Source organism: Tachysurus fulvidraco, chromosome 23 (genome assembly GCF_022655615.1).
Source record: "Tachysurus fulvidraco isolate hzauxx_2018 chromosome 23, HZAU_PFXX_2.0, whole genome shotgun sequence".
NCBI classification, from domain to species: Eukaryota; Metazoa; Chordata; class Actinopteri; order Siluriformes; family Bagridae; genus Tachysurus; species Tachysurus fulvidraco.
Window position 1 is genome coordinate 13,488,968 of NC_062540.1, and position 19,152 is coordinate 13,508,119.

The following is a 19,152-nucleotide window of genomic DNA, read 5'->3' on the forward strand; positions in this document are numbered from 1 at the left end:
TACACACACTCGCATACACACACACATTCTCTCTCTCTCTCTCTCTCTCTCTCTCTCTCTCTCTCTCTCTCACACACACACACACACACACACACACACACACACACACACACACACTCATATTTTCCATTGATATTGATATATTAGCAAGACTCAGCAGAATTAATTCATAGTTCATTTACTGGATGAGAATAAAAACATTTAAATGAACATTAAAATAATAAATACAGGAAAGTACTTATATAATTCTATACCTAACTTAAATTAACAAGCTAATCATCCAAACAAACAAATAAAATGAAACCCATGTTAAATATGAAACATAACTTTCAAGAATTAAACAGCATGTACAAACAAAGTAAACATAATATTACATCAATAAAATTAGTTCTTTGTAAATAAAGAGCGGTAGTTGATGGAGGTTTCAGCCACTCGAGTGGTAATTAGCATCATAGCTAGTAAGCACTAGCTAGCTAGTTAGCCAATAGCTTTTTTAAGAAAATTATTAATTAATCAGCGTTTTTTGTGTTTTTCCGCTGCAGATGCCTCATGATCGCTGCGTACTCGTGGTCTATTGGGTCGGATTAAATGTAAAAGGAGAAAACTAGGGAAATAAGACAAAAAACATTGTTTTCATTTTTGTTTTTACTTTGTTTTACTTAACATGATTAAAAACCTGTAGACTAAAAAGGTTGCAAGCTTTTGTGTGTGGCCAGAGCTTGTATAGACGTGATGTAGACGGTATGTGTGTGTTTATCTAGTTCTTCAGCCGGAACTGTCAACGAAGAAGCAAACAGGAAGTGCACAATAAATCATTTTATTTGATTTTTTTTTACAGTGAGTGCTTTTTTTAAATAATAAAAAGTAATAAAAAAAAGTCATAAAATTAAAATAATTTTGTACAGACTTAAGTATTTGAGAGGGAAACTTGTGACTCCAAACAGAATGACCCTACTTCTGGGTGACACCAGATGACAGGTATAAGGGTGTTCAGGACGAACACTGTAGATCTGGCACGTCAAAGCAGTTTATACCTCTTTCTCCTTCCTTCAATAACATGGTTTTGCTTTCCCTTTTGCTCTCCCTTCAACCTTCATTGATGTCCAAGTCGATTTGAGGAGCAAAGTTTGTCAGTGCTTGTGTGCCGAATTTCTCAATATAGTGCACCTGCTCACCATCCTGTACCTGCTCCTCCTCCATCACGGAGGGACAGCTGAGCTTGTCCCAGAGTTGCTGCTTGATGTAGCGGCCAAGAGCCAAGGAGTAGCAGCCTGGCTGTCCGGTGGACGTCACTAGCTTTGGATCCACCACTGAGTGATAAACACTTTGGTACTCTGGAATGCTTAGACCATGGATCGTAACAGGCAAATCCGTCAGTGACTCGCTGACAAAGCTTGGCCCTGGGGCAGCAGCGGCAAATGAGGCAGGTCGGGGACGGAATTCAGGAATCTCTGCGGCATTCACAATGAAACGCGTTTCCAGATGTGGCCTCAGTTTTTGCAGCTCTTTCTCCTGTGCTGATTGGATTTTCCTCCTCTTTGCAATCTGAACAAAGAAATATGACAAGAACATGGATGGTCAGTGTGTATAAAGGTTTCACTGCCTCTGCTTTGCATCTTCTGTAAAGTCTTTCTTTTTTTTTTACACCCTTTGGATGATGCCCCTTATACAGAGCGACTTGTTTTTATCTTCTTTTTATTATAAACCGAACTGAGCTGGGCTATGCAGTAGGCAGCTGTAGCAGGGTCAAGGAAGCATTCTACCTTTAAGGTTTCTGCATTTTGTTGTTGCCTGTTAGTCTCAACATGGTGTTTAAACTCAGCGGCGGTCCGTTTTATTAAAGTTTTTTTTTTCTCTTACAGTGGCATAATTACAATCTACCACTATCTATCAAAAATGTGATTATATTTATTAAGTTCTTACAGCTATTGAGTACTTAAGTCTGAACAAGCCTCTTTCCCTCTCCTCCCGTTTGCTCCTCTCGTCTCATCTACTGTCTTATACTTTCAGAGACTCTCTCCGCACTGCTCTTCAAACTAAAAAATCGAAATATTATGGATTTGATCAACTGGTCTCTCAGTGCGGTTGACATCATCTTCTCGACGAGAAGCTTGGGTTCGGGGGAACCTGACTACCCTGCCGGATTGTTCACAGCTGGCTATAGGATGGGCACGTGGGAGAGGTGGCGGGTCGTGTGTCTGGCGGCTCTTTCTTTTTCTTCTCATTCTACCTATTCGGAACAATGATAACAGGTTTTCTGCTGATTGGATTAGGCATTGCCCTGGTTTATCGAGAAATTCAGAACAAATAGATCGATTTGGAGACCAGAATGGACTAAGAGAGTAGTCGTGTAAATTGGACTGCGACTACTCACCCCAAGACCAAACAATCCCAATCATATTTGCTTTCGGATCCCCTCAACCAGCACTGGCCTTAGCCAAGGCCACTGTTGGAACAACTCCCCCGGAAGAGCACTGAAGTGAGACACTCTTGCGTTCCTCCCCCCCACTTCCAGACACCTGCTGATTGCTGACTCTGTCTAGGACCTGTTCAAGGCTGTTTCTATGGCAATTTGCTGTGTATCGCTATGACAATCTTGTGGACTGAGGCACCTAGATTTGATGCCGGGAGTAGCAATTCTCCAGGCCTACACATACAAGAACTTTTATATACGTACACACATACGCACATATATAAAGATATGCATTCAACCCCCAACCCCAAATCCCAGTCCTTTGCCACCGCCAGTCTGACAAGCGGGTCTGTGACCAGCGCCAAGAATGACTGCAGGACCGGATGGCTGCTTGCCTGTGCTGGGTTACCTCCACCCCCCACTCCCCTCTCCTGTTGCAAGTCGTGTGTTTTTATGGCGTACTGATTATGTGCTTATGTTGCTGAGGTGTTTTTCCGGTTCCCACACTGTACTCACCACAGAAGCATAGTCTGGGGGTTGTTTTTTTTCTCCTCCCTTCCCTCATGTTATGCTGTATTTCTTCCTCAATCCCCTGTCTCCCTGTCCTGTCCCCCTTTGTCATATTGTGTGTATTGTATGTATGGACAGGTTGATGGCTAATTTTGCTGGTACCTGTGACCAGTAATAAAGTCTACGACTACTACTACTATACTACTACATTTAGCAAAACGCTTAAACTCATCAATCAAACTTAAAATAAGTGTGATTGATGTTCAACAAATGAATGAAATCCAGTTTTACCCACAGTTTTATGAATGTGATTTAAATGTTTTGTTCAATTTGTCTTTCACAAACCTTCACATATAGATAAAAAAAAACTGTACGAAATAGTTTAAATCCACTGAACTCACATTTTTGCCACTGGGCCTGGTGCACGATTTCAGATATTTCTTAAGTTTAATGGCATCATCCTGCACTTCCCTCTTCTTCCTCTTTCTCACAGTCTGAAACAAGAAACATGAGAAAATGTTAAAGCAAGTTGAAAACAATTTTTATCTTGAAATGTGTTGGTGGATGTGGCACATATCTTGGTTTAGGTTTTTCTGCACATTTAATGACTTTTCATATCTACAGTGTAGAAAATTCATTCATTCATTCGTTCATTTTCTACCGCTTATCCGAACTACCTCGGGTCACGAGGAGCCATCTCAGGTGTCATCGGCATCAGAGTGTAGAAAATTGGTATTGATAAATGTTGAAACTTTGCATTTCATGATATTGGGCTCCTGAAAATTTTGCCTTTAGGAGGCAAAAGATATTAAATTAGAGGCCAGTGCTTTATATTCCCCTCACTTTAATTCACACCTAATTCAACATTTCTGTAATGAAGGTCCAGATTTTTATTTTGAATATTAAACATCATCCTGTTCTTCTGTTTCTCTCTTCCTCTTGTGAGCCAAGAGACAGTGTCTGGAGAAATTTCAGCCTTCTTGTATGATTTCTTAAAATTTCAAGACACTGTGAAATTTGTTCTGGATCTGCTTCATAAGATCTTTGAAGAGAACAACCTCTTAATCAGTACACGAAAGAACATTCTACACATGCTGGATCTCTATCATTGAGCATTTTGTAGGCTTCGGCACGGAGTAGTTGAATGGAGGTATGGAATCTATAATGAACTGATGATGAAGATGATGAGCTAATTTATGAGTTACTCAGGAGCTCCTGGTTTCACAACTGACTGTATGTGACTGTAGAAAGGACATCATTTACAATCACGCCCTCCAGTGTCACCCAAATGAGGATGAGGTTGTCTTCTGAGTCTGGTTTCACTCAAGGTTTCCTCCTCAGACCATCTAATTGAGTTTTTCCTCACAAGACAATGTCCACTGTTAAAGATAGATAGATAAATAGACAGACAGACCAATAGATAGATAGATAAATAGACAGACAGACAGACAGACAGACAGACAGACAGACAGACAGACAGACAGACAGACAGACAGACAGACCGACCGACCGACCGACCGACCGACAGACAGACAGACAGACAGACAGACAGACAGACAGACAGACAGACAGACAGACAGACAGACAGATAGATAGATAGATACTTACTTACTTACTTACTTACTTACTTACTTACTTACTTACTTACTTACTTACTTACTTTATTGACGCCAGAGTAAATTAAGCATCCAGTAGGAACATACAGAGAAATAAGATAATCACAAACACAGCTTCTGCCTCAAAGAAATTCCTGTCCTTTTCATGTTGTATCGCCATTTTACGCTTTCAGCTCTTTATGAGCTTTATGTTTTTATTGATTTGTGGATGTTATTAAATAAAATAAAAAATGAAATCAATTAAACAAACTCAGCAAACTTACTGTTTCATCAGACAGTTGCTGCTGGAGGTCAGTCAAACGCTTTTTCTTAGGTTTTGTTAGTTCACCAGAATCATCCTGCCCTTTTGCTTCCCTCTTCCTCTTCTGCACAATCTGAAATGAAAAAAATCGACACAATGTTTCGGTCAGGACCTTGTGCAGAGGGCTGGCTTGGTTCTTCTTAGAGAATTTCATCATGATCTGAAGATATCTCAAAGTAATGAATTCAAAAGAACAGTTTCAGCCTGTGTGTTTGAGGGTGTTTTTGTTTGAAAGCTATGGTTCCAAATCTGTTCTGATGGAATCTATTCAGAATCTGGTGATGTAAGATGAGGTCATCAGGTTGTACAGCAGCAGCTTCAGGGCAGAGACACTGGAGATGATTTATAATTAGATGGCAACAAAAAACTTAAAACACAATGATTTTAAAATAATATATATATATTCTGTTAAAAATATATTTTTTATTATTTATATTAGGAAGTCAATCAAGCTAAAAGCATTAACAAAGAGGTTATATTTCAAGGTCCACACAAACACACACACTCAGATTTTCATACCAACACAACCACACAGACACACACAACCACACAGACACACACACACACACACACACACACACACATTCTCTCTTACACACGCACACAAAACCGCACACATTCTTATACAGACACAATCACACAAACAGACACACACACTCTCAAACACACTCTCAGTCACATAGAACTATTATTATTATTATTATTATTGTTATTCATTGACCTGTTATCATGGATTGGTCTCACTAAAGGCTTTATCACAGTGTGCACATGACATTTATCAGTGATCTGTTCAGCAAGCCAATAATAACACTGATGCCAATGTTCAAAGTGCATTTTAAAAAAATGCAGGCATTTATATCACATTCAGAGTTTATATTAGGAGCTATTTGCAGTTTTAATCTGTCTTTGTCATTGTCAAAAGTCATCTAAATGGAGGACCTTAGTGAAAGAAAAGGAGTGAGTCACTTGTTATTATTCAAAATTTTACATTCTTTATGTGTGTCTCATGCAAGCAAAAAAGACCAGATTGTTTGAGATCCTTTCTAAACTTGTGTGTTGTGACATTTTTCTACAAGATTTGTCAAAAGTTGTGTAGTTTAACTAGCAACATTTGTAAACAAGTCCTTGTCTTCTAGAAACTCACTTTGCTGTTGGCGTTTACGACCCTGATCTCTGCATTTGGCTCGTCTTTTCAGTATGGCTACAATGTGGCTGTTATCAACTCACCAGCCCCAGTACTGGTTCTGAATTTACATATTTACTCTGATTGTTTATTGTCTTTGTATACTCTCTGTAATCCTGTGCATGTAAATGGACTTTCAGGACATGAAGAGTTTTTACATCAATGTGTTTGAGAGTCGCAATAGCACAGTCACCAACGATATGTTAACTCTGCTGTGGTCCCTGACTGTGTCCATGTACCCCCTGGGGGGGTTCTTTGGCTCTCTCATGGTGGCACCACTGGTGAATAATTTTGGAAGGTAACTAGGGCTTTTGATTCACATAACGCTTGAAAATAGAACCCTTTTGGGAACCAAAGAACCCTCAGCTCCCTTGAATAGCATTTCCCAATGTAATTTCAAAGTCGATAAGGGAACAATTTAATTTTCCATAAATGACTTGTTATTTTTTCATTTATTTTGTCCTGAGGTAATACTAATAATATTCTGCTAGCTTACATATCACATTCTCTTTAGAAAAAAGAGGTTTTGTAATAAAAAAAATTGTTAAGGCTTTAAGGTACTACTTGGGATCATATTGTACAGGAAAATAGTTCTGCCAGAGGGACAAACTGAACCTTTAAACATTTTATATTTAACCAGTCTTTTAAAAGTGTACTTTAATTTATCCCATATTTAACCATCACATCCATAACTGATTAAGTCTCTCTATCCTGTTATAATGACATCTAGTCTTCGGGGAAGGATTTTCACTTGATTTTGAAGTGTGGCTTTGGGGATTAATTCTTGTTCAGCCTCAAGAGCATTAGTGAGGACAGACACTGATGTTGGGTGAGGAGGTCTGGGGTCCAGTCTGCGTGTGCTGTCCTTCTCATCGTACCATGTAGTATGTGGTACATATGTGGGAAATGCTTGTTTAAAAATATGCATCCCCTTTGCCTCCAAAGAAGACACAAAGATTGAGCTGAAACTTAATGAGCTGATCTATTTGGATGCTTTTAAAGTGATTTCAAATGGCTTAAAATAGTGACAGAAACATCTGGCTGTAGATGATTTGCCTGATAGTTATTTACTGATATTGATCCTGTTCTCATTATACATTTTGTTATATTGTAATTTGTTTTAATGTTTATGTATGTATGTATGTATGTATGTATGTATGTATGTATGTATGTATGTATGTATGTATGTATGTATGTATGTACTGTATGTATGTATGTATGTATGTATGTATGTATGTATGTACTGTATGTGTGTGTATGTATGTATGTATGTGTGTGTGTATGTATGTGTGTATGTATGTATGTATGTATGTATGTATGTTTTTTAAACCCATAAGAACTGTACTGCTGCTTATCTTGCCCAGGACGCTCTTGCAAAAAGACATTTTTTAACTCAGTGTACATTAACTGGTAAAATAAAGGCTAAATAAAAAATACATTTAAAAAAACATGAACTCTATCTGTATATGTAACTAAGTTAGCATGTCTTTAGTCTTTGCTAATGCCTGATTCAACTAACAATAATTAGAGCAATTTACTTACCAGTAATTTACCTTATATAACATTACCTTAGTAATTTACCTTATATTGTAATTTGGATTAATTTATTAACAATCTATATAGGCCTGGTTATACATGTGACCTGCTACAGACATAAAGACTTCTTTTTATACTGAAACAATACATTTTACTTTTTTAGAATGTGAGTAAATTTAAATGTATTATCCTTTCCTTTGAGGACATTTTTGGCAGGATACTTGTCATATTTGTTCATAGGAAAGGTACCTTGCTGTTCAACAACATCTTCTCCATCGGCCCTGCTATAATGATGGGTGTGAGTGAGGTGCTGGGATCTTTTGAGATTATTATCGTGGGTCGTTTCTTTGTGGGCATCTGTGCCGGTGGGTAGATCTGTACTCACCAATACATATCAAATTGTTTATGCAGTTGCAGAATTTTGTAAATGTATGGCTCTTTTATAGGCATTTCATCCAATGTGGTGCCAATGTATTTGGGAGAGCTGGCCCCAAGGAACCTCAGGGGAGCCATTGGGATTGTGCCTCAGCTTTTCATTACTATTGGCATTCTCACAGCCCAGGTGTTTGGTATCCGAAATATTCTTGGCAACGCAGAAGGTAAAGTAGACACACAAGTGATTAAGGTTTTTGTCTAGTAGAATAATAACTCAAATTTCACTAATGGATAAAAAGCCAAATGTAATGTAACTTAATAAATATTACCCAATATTATTCACCGAATATTTTCCATTAGAATATATAATATATGGTATGGTAGATATATATGTTGTTATATTCTTTACTACTTTTTAAGTCCTAAATATTGTGGATTATATATATGTGTTGATTATGTATACAGGAGTGTTCACAGGAGTGAACTTGTAGTGAACTTCTGTCCTCTCTGTAGGTTGGCCCATTCTTCTGGGTCTCACTGGAGTTCCTGCTCTCATCGAACTGCTTCTGTTGCCCTTCTGCCCTGAGAGTCCTCGCTACATGCTCATTCAGCGTGGTGATGACAATAATGGCAAAATTGGTATTGTTTTGCTAATAATTATTTCCGATATAAAGTAAGAAGCAAGTGTGACCTAATATGTTTGGGAAGATTTAGCAGGCAGTCCTTGAATATACGCTTGAATAGGGAGTTGTTGAAAGTATAAGTTGGCCAAGAATGAACTTCAACTGTATTTAATACAACAAATGTTTTTTTTTCATCAATATACAGTACACATAAAAGAGCCCATATTTAATCAGGGTTGCCAGGTTTCAAAGAAGCTTTCAAACCAGTTACAAACCCACAAAAAAGACCTGGAAGAAACCTTCCACTAATGCTTGTTAGTTTCCCATTTTTAAATTAGCTTGCAATGTCCAGGACAGGTCAAAGGCAAATTGGTGTTTTTACAAATGTTTAGAAAATATATATTTTTATGTCTCTATAAGCTAAATAATTTTTACGAACTTAAACAACCTTATTTATGATAGAGTGTGCTGTGTTGTGTTACAGCATTGCAACGTCTGAGAGGATGGAAGGATGTAGAAGAGGAAATGACAGAGATGCGACTTGAAGAGCAGTCAGAGAGAGCCGAGGGCCAGCTTACTGTGCTCAAGCTCTTCACCTTCCGCTCTCTGCGCTGGCAGCTGTTGTCCATCATCATCATAAACATGGGCCAGCAGTTATCAGGAGTGAATGCCGTAAGCCATATCACACTGACTGCAAACTGCTCAGAGCACCATATTTTTCATTTAGTGCATGCCAGTATGATTTTGTTGTAGCTGGATTAATATGTAACTTTACTAAGAATGAACCCCAAGTCTATTTGCAGATTTATTACTATGCGGACAGCATCTTTTCTTCAGCTGGAGTGAAAGTGGACCACGTTCAGTATGTGACTGTTGGAACAGGATCTGTAAATGTCCTCATGACCATTGGTGCAGTAAGTGTTACATCACACCATGAACAAGGTGCTTTACTGACTCATCATTCATGAGTGTGTTTTGCTGTTGCATAGGTGTTTATAGTGGAAGCCTCTGGCAGGAAGCTGCTGCTTCTGATTGGGTTTGGGATCTGCTGCCTAGCCTGTGTGATCCTTACTGTAGCTCTCAGTCTGCAGGTACAAACCACAACACTAATCTCCCAGAAGAGCACTTAAAATCATTTTCAATTTTCAAAAAGTGCCTGCAGGGCCCACCACTGTAATAAATATCATCAGTGGGGTTTGATAGATGTAATAAATAGAGCCCTGAATCTCTGGGATGGAGAACATGCTGTTGCAGCAGTTCTTTGTCTAGTCAGTGACAGAAGGCTGTTCATAAATGTGAAAAAGTTACAGTGCATTAATAGACTGCTGGACTATCCTAGGACACCATGCAGTGGATGCCCTATGTCAGCATTGCCTGTGTCATCATTTATGTTATTGGTCACGCCATAGGACCAAGTAAGTACACGTTTGATCTCATCTAACCGAGTGGTGCACAATTTATTTTGTCTAATGCATCCATTTGGATTATTAAGTGTCACTGCATGACAAACAATAAGTGGACACTTACATCCGTTCCTCTACTTTCTCAATGAACATGATTCCGAAAAAAGAAAAAGAAGCAAAAGGCTTCTGATGCTTATTTCTTCCTACAGGTCCAATTCCCACCGTAATTACCACTGAGATTTTCCGCCAGTCCTCGAGACCTGCAGCTTTTATGGTGGCAGGCTCTGTGCACTGGCTGTCAAACTTCACCATAGGCCTGGTCTTCCCCTTCTTAGAGGTCAGAGTTCAATTCAAAAACCAAACACACTAAAAATTGTAATATTTTTATTTTATCTAAGAAGTTCCCTAATTTTTCAAATCCTTTAATTTGAAACACACTTGTAATTGGTAGTTTGATGCTCCCAGACTGAATACACCCCTAGGACATGATCATTCAAAATAGCTAATGAGCAGGACTACATTCTTTAAGTTTTATTTATTTGCTTTCTACAGAAAAACCTGGGAGCCTTCAGCTTTATCGTTTTTGCTGGAATCTGCCTGGCCACACTTATCTACATTTGGGTGGTCATTCCAGAAACAAAGGGTGCCACCTTCTTGGAGATCAGCAAGCTGTTTGCTAAGAAAAACAAAGTGGAGATTTTGGTAGAGGATGAGGATTGCCAGGTGCAAGAGGCTGGAGTGACCGACCATGAAAAGGACATAATTACAGCATTCTAAATACAGGATGGCTTACTGAGTGTTGTTTTGTATATATCAGAACTTTAGTCTCGGTCTGGAACTCAGTATTCATTGGTTTGAAATTGCATTGTTATGTCACGTCTCCTTTCACTTAACTGCACTTAGAATGACTTGAATGCAGACTGTAGACTATAAAGGGCATCAGGTGTTGAATAATGTTGGCCTGCTGCCTAAAGAACATTCACCATACATCAGCTCAAAACATAATTGTATGTCTGACATTGCAATAGCTACAATAGCAGCATAATTATAGCAGAACAAATCCTGGCTCTGCTAGTGTTACATGTGTGCAGTGCACTTTTACAAGCCGTCTGTTTTGTAAACCTGAGATCAGACCAAGACCAAGTTCTAAAATATGCTGTAGAAACATTTGAATGAATCAGCAGGAAGTTTCATATTTTGTTGACAAGCCTTTTACTTAATTCTGAATTTTTACAATGTCCAGCAAATGTTTGGTGTAGTACACAGTTTAGATACTCCATGTAAAATCCTAAAAGGAATCTAACAATAACATGTAACTGTTTAAATGACCACTCAGAACACCTTTGAGAGTAAATGGACTATTTTTCATTAGATTCTCCAAAGAACTGTTGAGATTAGTATTCAGAGTTACTTAATATTTGTATGTATATGAAATGTCATTTTAAATCAGTTTTACATGTTAGAAAAAAAGAATATCTCATATGTTACTTTATTTTAAAAACATTTCCTATGAATAGTCAGAGAGAGGAAACATCAACAATGTGTTATTCAGGCCATTCAGAAGAGCTTAATAGGTTTGGATCAGGAGCACCTGTGTTCAGTCTCCAGCTGGACTCCTCCATACAGATTCATGCGAGTGACACCCCAATTCAGCACATTGCTTTTCCCTGACTTTCTTTCACATTTCATCTCCTCCTGGATCTCTTCAGGACCCAACACATAATCCCATATATTCACATCAGTCATGTAGCCCACAAATGCATCCGAATCAGAGATTCCCAAGAAGCCATCCTGGTCCTTTCCTAGGATGAGGTCACCACTGGGGGGAATGGTGTAGCCTGCTCGCAGGTACTGCTCCTCTCCAACGACACCATTCACCCAGAGCTCCGCCCCTCCTGTGTGTGAAGCCCAAGTCACGCAGTAATGTGCCCAGACATTGGGACGCATCTCATGGGGAAGGTTGACAAACTCATTCCCAATCCAGAGCCCCACCTCGTAGCCCATAGTGATCATGAGCTCATTATCATTTTTGGGGGTGGAGTAGGAAAGCACGGTTTGCACAGAACGTAAGTGCATACGTAAGTTCATGCACACTGTAAAGGAGTGCAGGTTCATTGGCTGAGCCAGTTTTATCAGAGCATAACTCTCTAGCTGGTTTGCAGAGAAGTAAAGCACTAGTGGGAATATCTGTGTTTCTTACGTGGAAAAATTAGGATAGTGTTAGTCTTTTATGGCACATTCAGTAATTGGGATTTAGGAAAAAATCAAATACTTGCTTACCTTTTCTGTTAGGCCTAATAGCACCATCTGAATAACAAACAAGTTAGGAGAATAATTTGCACAATAAATAGTTTTCCATATATAGTTGTCTAAAAGCAAGCCATTTCAAATTGATTAACACCTATAGTGTTGGCGAATCATACCTGAGTATATGTGCTTTCCAAGAGAGGTAATCATGCCTTCAATATTTAAAAGCTTTTCCTCAATCTCGTCTTGCCTACAAAATGCTGACAAGAGATAAAAATAAAACAGAATGCAACTGCACACAAAATTCTTTAAAAAATAATAAATTAAAAAAATTAAAATCGCTTTTTAATACAAAAGTGCTGTGTACATACTGCCTTTGGTCATGCGAGGGAGGAATGAGGACTCTACCACTCGGTCATTGAGAGGCTGTGCCATACGGTAGTCATTCCACAGGGTTTTATTTTCCAGGTCCATAAGAGTGCTTTCCAGCTTCCTGATCTGCAAGTCACAGACATTAATAAGAGATGAATTTGAGACTTGTGGAACGTTTGAAATGTATTCTAAACATGAAATACCTGGTTATGAGACAGGGTGATGGGGGTATCAAACACAGTCCACAGAATGCTCTCGTAGCATGGTGGAGTCGTGAGAGAGCCCTCGTATCTGAAGAAATTAGCGAAGTTCTCAGGCAGCATGGAACGGACATTTAGAGTCGAAATATACATGGACTGCCCTGAGAAAGGTTATAGGAGGGAAGTGTATGAGGACTGAGTGTTAATGCAAAAATATCTATGGTAACATTCAATAGCTACCTGCATATTTGACTTTTTCCAGGTTATTGATGAAATCGCTGTAGTATGTGTTCTCAAAGTGACCATCCTAGATACAAAGAAAGGCACACATTAAAAAGTTATTATTGCCAATCTGACAGTAGACCCTGATGAACGCATTTATCCATATGATTGTGCAAATCGATGGTTTCGTAAATCAATGCTAAAAGCATGGGTACAAATAGAAACTGTGAGCTAGAGAGACACTGCATAATGCAGCTGAGGAGAAAGCATGTAGCATCACTGTTACACAGCCATGCATTAACACTCACACTAAAACTAGAGAGGATGGCCTAAATACTGTATATTCTTCTGGGATTAAAAAAGAAGCCAGTGAGCCAACACGCAATGACTAGCACAATGGCCTCATTTAGTAGAGTGCCTGACCCTGCACTGCACTTACATTTTAGAATTTAAATTGCCTCAATATTTGTTCTTGTTTCAGCTACAAGTAAAGGAATTAGTAGGTTAAAGAACTGATAGTAACTGCAAAGAGACTAATTCAGTGAGTAACTAGGGTTCTGGCACAATCTAATTCTTTCCAGATTCCAGACATACACATTGCAGAGTATGTTCTATATATTTGTTTAATTCCTTGGGCCACTTAGCTGACAAGACAAACCATATAAATAAGACAATATGATATTCCTATGCAATATCCTTATGAATTAATCTGAAGACTTTAGGTTAAGCACCTTATTGTCTTCAATATAAATAATACTGACAACTGTATTTGTTGGTCTACAAATCAGTGCTTTGGAATTCCATATATGTATATGATATAAGAAACCTGTTTAAGTATAAAAACGTACCTCATCTGACTGTAATCATTTTTATAAATATGCATATAAAATAATTTAAGATGTTAAAAACAATGCAATTTATTCACAAATACTGTATGTTCTATTTCCACAAGATGGCAGTCTCATACCTACATGAATTTGTAAAATATATTTTTAGATCATTTGCAGATAGGTTAAGATATGGGTTCATTGTGTTATGATTTACCTCATAAAAGAAGGCCAACACTGCCAGACCATCAGGTTTATCCTTGGCCTCATCAAAGCTCGTGTACTTATCAGAGTTGTAGTGCACCACATGGAGCTGTGAAACACACCAGCCCACAGAGCTTAGTGCCAAGTCAGACTCATAAACATCATACACATGGCTCAACGTGTTAGTTAAGTTAAGAATTATACATGACAGCCATATTGGCTGGTATTTGTCCAAGACTTTAAATTAATGGAAGAATGTTAAATTAATAAATGTATAATCTATTTTGACTTCACACTCAAATTGCTGTACCTAAGGTGAACTTGTTGAGGAAAACAGTGATATTAAAACAAATAAACATCTTACTTCTGCCATATAACGGATGCCATCCAGCGTATGTTCAGAACCACTGGCTTCCAGGTCCCGTCCACCCCAATGTAAGTGCATTTGAACAGCTGTATATTGGTTTGGCAAGCCCTTTGTTATCACCATAGTCCGTGGAAGGTTAATTTGGACTAGTGAAACCAAAAAACAAGAAACCAAAAACTTAGAGATGGAAGCAAGCCAACTGAAGTGTGTAGTTGTAGGTGTATAATGACAAGCATTTTTACATCCATCCCCCACTTGTCCTGGCATGCATGGAGGAGGGATGGGAAACTTGCACCTTGTTCCATTCATGCGCAGTGATGAATAACAAACTTGGCAGGTAAGAAATGGCCTAACCTGATTTGTAAGTTAAGTTGTGCTGAATTAGATCTAGAGTTTCTTTAGATATGGGAATCATGTACATGTACTGATGTTAGTCAGCAGAATTTTCATTCCCAATACTTTGAACCTACTTAACATTTCAGAAGCATTTGTAACATGGATACAGTAATGTGGAGACATTTACCCGAGTGTCCGTTGTTGATCATGAGGAATTTGCCGTTCTTCATCTCGCCATATCCGGTCATCTCGAGCTGTAGCATGTGTGGGTTGAACCTCACGTTGCGCCGCTTGATGTCGATGGGAGACTGTTTGCGGCCACCGCACGCAGGATACTCATCTGGCCAGTGGATCTGATCCATAGAACCCTCTGCGAAATTTAATCACACATGATATATTCATGTTTCAGCTGGAAAATGAGTCTGTGTGTTTAAGTAAGGAGCGTTAAGGCTGAGAAACTGTGTCGTTGGTAGTTGCGCACTGATAGTTTCTACCAAATAAAGCTTGAATATGAGTCACAATATAATATTTTTTTGTGTTAGAAAATCTGTTGGCATAACGGTGATAAATAGCAACATCAAGCTATGGTGAAGACAAAAACATAACGCTGTGATGCAGAAACCTCAAATATCCACAAGTACAACTTTTCCCACCCACTCACAAAAAAGGGTACTAAACTGTACTGTACCTTCCCTTGTCTCTGAAATGGTACCTTTATTGTATTTTTAGTATATATCTTTTAAATCTTTACAAAAAAATCTATATTTTATCTGTAAAAATCTTAAATCTGTAACTTTAAATCTTTATAGTAAAAAGTCATTAGAGTCAAATTATGTATCTCCCAAAAAATAATAATTTAAAAGGGTACACTATATCCACATTTAAAAATAAAATACATAGAGATAGCACCTGAGTAAAAATAAATGGCACAGTTTTATTTCTAACCAAATAATGCAGTTTCTGCATTACATTTTACTGTAACATGTTTTCCCAAAGGGGTGACCAGCCCAGTATTACTCTAAATTCAGTTCCTCAGGGAATTAACCTCAAGATTAAAGTGCTTATACAAAGCCAGCACTATAATAATGCAACCGTAAATTTCCTTTTTAAATCTAAGTTTCAAAAGTACTTGCCTTTATATGTCCAGTGTACCCCAGCTCCAGCCAGTACAAAGCTTAGGGAAACAGCATGTATAATCACACTGAATAGCTCCATTGCACATCTGTGTGTGTATTGCACACTCAGACTGGAGCAGTTGTTAAAAGGGAATGGAGGCGGGATTTAACATGTTGGTGCCTTGAGGCCAAACCCTCTAAACATTAGTGTGAGTTTACATTCTGTAGGTCAAAGAATGTTGCTGTAAATGATGTGAGTGGGTGACAGATCCAAATTCTTCCACAAAGTTAGAAGCACACAGTTTTATAGGATATCTTGTTAAAGTGTAGCATTAAAATTTTCCCTTTTCTGGAACTAAAGGGCCCAGAACTGTTTCATAAATACAATGCTCCTGTAGACAAAGTGAGGTCCATTAAGAAACAGTTTGTCAGGAATGATGTGGAAAACTTATGTGTACCTGAATGGGCACAAATCCCCACTGCTATGTTCAAAATTTGTTTGAAAACCTTCCTAGAATTGTCATGTCAATGTCAACACAGTCAACTTTAATAGCAATATATGAGAGATGGCTGGCTGTTTAAAAACTTTTTTATATTAGCAGTGCCATTTTTTTTGCCAAAAAATGGGTGAGGCTTGGATAAATTGCTTACATATAAAATAAGGCACAGAATATACTGTACAATCGCACATATAAGCCATAGAGCATTATATAAAAATATATAATAAATACAACAATAATCCATTTAACAAAATACAATACACAAGTCAACGAAAGAGAAAAAAAACTGAGAGGCGTAAATAAAGCATCGCACTGTATTAAAGTAAGGTATAATGTGACCAAGTGACAAAAGGTGTAAAGTGAGGAGGTTACAAAGATGTCTCAGTTATCACATGATATATTTAACTGAAAGGAAAGGACCCATGAATAAACTATTATTTCTACTTTCCTCAAGGTTACGTCACTGACTGACTCATTGCATAAATATTAGTGAATAATTCAAAATACAAGTAATCCTATTTGTATCCTGCGTCTAAACACAACTTTTAATCCATCTATACGTGTCATTAGAGTATGTGGCAATACTTCCAGAAAGGTTCATGTTTATGTGAACATTTTTTCCATTTTCGATTAAGAATAATCAGGCATATGTTTATTAAGCTGCATTTTTGCATAGTCACATTAGTTCTCTAACTATTCACTAGTTAGCATGCAAAAAGCCTGAAGAAAAAAAATACTTAAAGCATATAAGCCTGAACTGCATTGTTGATGCCCATGATGTTTTATCAATGGATTTAAATCAATATGTTATGCTGTTTATAGACCCTAAATTTGTTGTTCTAAAGGATTTGACTAAAATTACAGACAAGAGCAGATTTGCATTTTGCATTATAAAGCGTAAGTCTGACATGCATTTAGAGAAAGTGTGTTTAGAGAGAACACACATAATTGATAATTATATTGATATATGTATGTGGATATAGATAGATAGATAGATAGATAGATAGATAGATAGATAGATAGATAGATAGATAGATAGATATACAGCTAATATATATATATATATATATATATATATATATATATATATATATATATATATATATATATATATATAATACAGTAAAACATTTAACTTTAACCTAACTAGAAAACTTGGCACCAAAGGATTTTCCTGATTTTAGAAAATAAATAAACAATGAGAGATTTTATTATTTTGTTATTAAAACAGGGCAAGGACACTATATTAAAAATGGTTGTAAAGCTACAGTGTCGGTTTAAAGTTTCTGATGTTTTCTTTAGAAATTCTTATATTTCTACATAAATATGACCCAAAACATCATTAGATTTTCACACAAGTCCTAAAAGTAAACACAGCAAACAAAATCAAGCAAATGAGCCAATAATATTGTACGTCATTTAATTATTGAGAAAAATGATTCAGCATTACGTAGCTGTAACTGTCAGTGTCTGTTGTAAGCCCTTGTGCAGCAATTACTGTAAGTAAAGTTTTCAGTACCTTTAGATCAATCATGCACAATGACTTAGTAGAATTTTATTCCATTCCTCAGTAGAGAAGAGCTTCAACATTCAGACTTTAGTGGGTGTCCTCATATGAAATGCTTGTTTCTGGTCCTTTCACAATTTCTCTTTGATTAAAGTCAAGATATCAACATGGCCGTTCTAAAACGTTATCTTTGTTCCTGTTTAATCATTCTTCAGTAGACAGACTTGGGTGCTTGTCATTGTTGTCTTGGTGTATGACACATTTTTTCTTGAGATTTAGTTCATAGATAGATGTCTTGTCGTTTTCATTTAGAGATCACTGGTATAATTCTGAATACACTCTTCTAGTAATGATGGCTCAGATGCAGCAATACAGTCCTAAAGCATGATACTACCGACACCATGTTTCACAGATGGTATAAGGTTCTTATGCTAGTATTCAGTATTTTCCTTTCTCCAAATATAACGCTTCTCATTGAAAAATCAAGTTTTATTTTGTTCTCATTCCTCCACAAACTATTTTTCACAATAGTACTGTGGCTTGTGCACATTATCTTTAGCAAACTTCATGGGAGTGACGTTCTTTTGGAAGAGTAATGGCTTTCTCCTTGCAACAAGGGTTTTCAGCGACACTTCATGTAGTGCTTTCTTGTTTCTTGTTTCATATTTCGTATTTCTGTGACATTTAGGATTACAAACCTTTTTCTCTTCTTCTTCCCTAGCATTTCAGTGACAGCCACTGAGGTTGTCAGTGTATTCAGGGAAATTCAAGTCAAGTCAAAAGAAATTGTTTTAACTCCAGATTAGTTGGTTGTCCTTGGTTGTTCTTTTGAGGACCTGTACCTTCCACCTTCCTCAGTATAATTCTGTATTATTCTGTATTCAGTTTTATTCACTATTAATCTGTATAATTCCTCAGTAAAACAACGTATCTTTCTGTGCAACAATATACCTTTACCTGTATAGTTATTTAAATCTTAGTTTTGTTTATATTTTTGTATATATTATTTTAGTGTACATAAGTCTTATTCTTCTTTCCTTTTATATAGAATTTTATTACTGTACTCTTATTTTGGTAACTTCTATATGAAGCTACGAACCCAATTTGCCCCTGAGGATCAATAAAGTATTTCTGATTGATTCTGATGTGAACAGCATATAATCTTACAGGAATTTAGTGTGCTGTTTATGTGCTATTGACTAGAACTAGCTAAAAGTCTTAATATGAACCATTGTAACTCCCTGGACATCTATAATATAAGCAAGGAATGAGAATTGTACATGTTTAACATGTTT

At 37.3% G+C, this 19,152-nt stretch overlaps 3 protein-coding genes across 3 annotated transcripts; 1 reads left to right on the plus strand and 2 right to left on the minus strand.

Annotated features, from left to right (window-relative positions):
- Positions 1–321: 321 nt before the first annotated feature.
- Positions 322–5,101, minus strand: LOC113658119. Its single transcript, XM_027170319.2, has 3 exons — positions 4,803–5,101; positions 3,325–3,417; positions 322–1,545 (listed from the first exon to the last, which is right to left on the minus strand). The coding sequence occupies exons 1-3, from the start codon at positions 4,995–4,997 to the stop codon at positions 1,087–1,089; spliced, it is 747 nt and encodes a 248-aa protein (XP_027026120.1). The 5' UTR covers positions 4,998–5,101; the 3' UTR covers positions 322–1,086.
- A 537-nt stretch (positions 5,102–5,638) lies between these two features.
- Positions 5,639–11,333, plus strand: LOC113658363 (solute carrier family 2, facilitated glucose transporter member 5). The gene is made up of 12 exons (XM_027170752.2): positions 5,639–5,797; positions 5,977–6,075; positions 6,164–6,321; positions 7,800–7,924; positions 8,006–8,158; positions 8,448–8,573; positions 9,042–9,229; positions 9,361–9,471; positions 9,547–9,648; positions 9,897–9,972; positions 10,170–10,297; positions 10,513–11,333. The coding sequence occupies exons 1-12, from the start codon at positions 5,771–5,773 to the stop codon at positions 10,735–10,737; spliced, it is 1,518 nt and encodes a 505-aa protein (XP_027026553.1). The 5' UTR covers positions 5,639–5,770; the 3' UTR covers positions 10,738–11,333.
- Positions 11,334–11,433: 100 nt separating this feature from the next.
- ca6 (carbonic anhydrase VI) lies at positions 11,434–15,981 on the minus strand. The gene is made up of 10 exons (XM_027170751.2): positions 15,869–15,981; positions 14,923–15,105; positions 14,397–14,545; positions 14,046–14,141; positions 13,020–13,086; positions 12,783–12,940; positions 12,579–12,705; positions 12,384–12,467; positions 12,241–12,267; positions 11,434–12,155 (listed from the first exon to the last, which is right to left on the minus strand). The coding sequence occupies exons 1-10, from the start codon at positions 15,948–15,950 to the stop codon at positions 11,542–11,544; spliced, it is 1,587 nt and encodes a 528-aa protein (XP_027026552.2). The 5' UTR covers positions 15,951–15,981; the 3' UTR covers positions 11,434–11,541.
- Between the last annotated feature and the right edge of the window lie 3,171 nt (positions 15,982–19,152).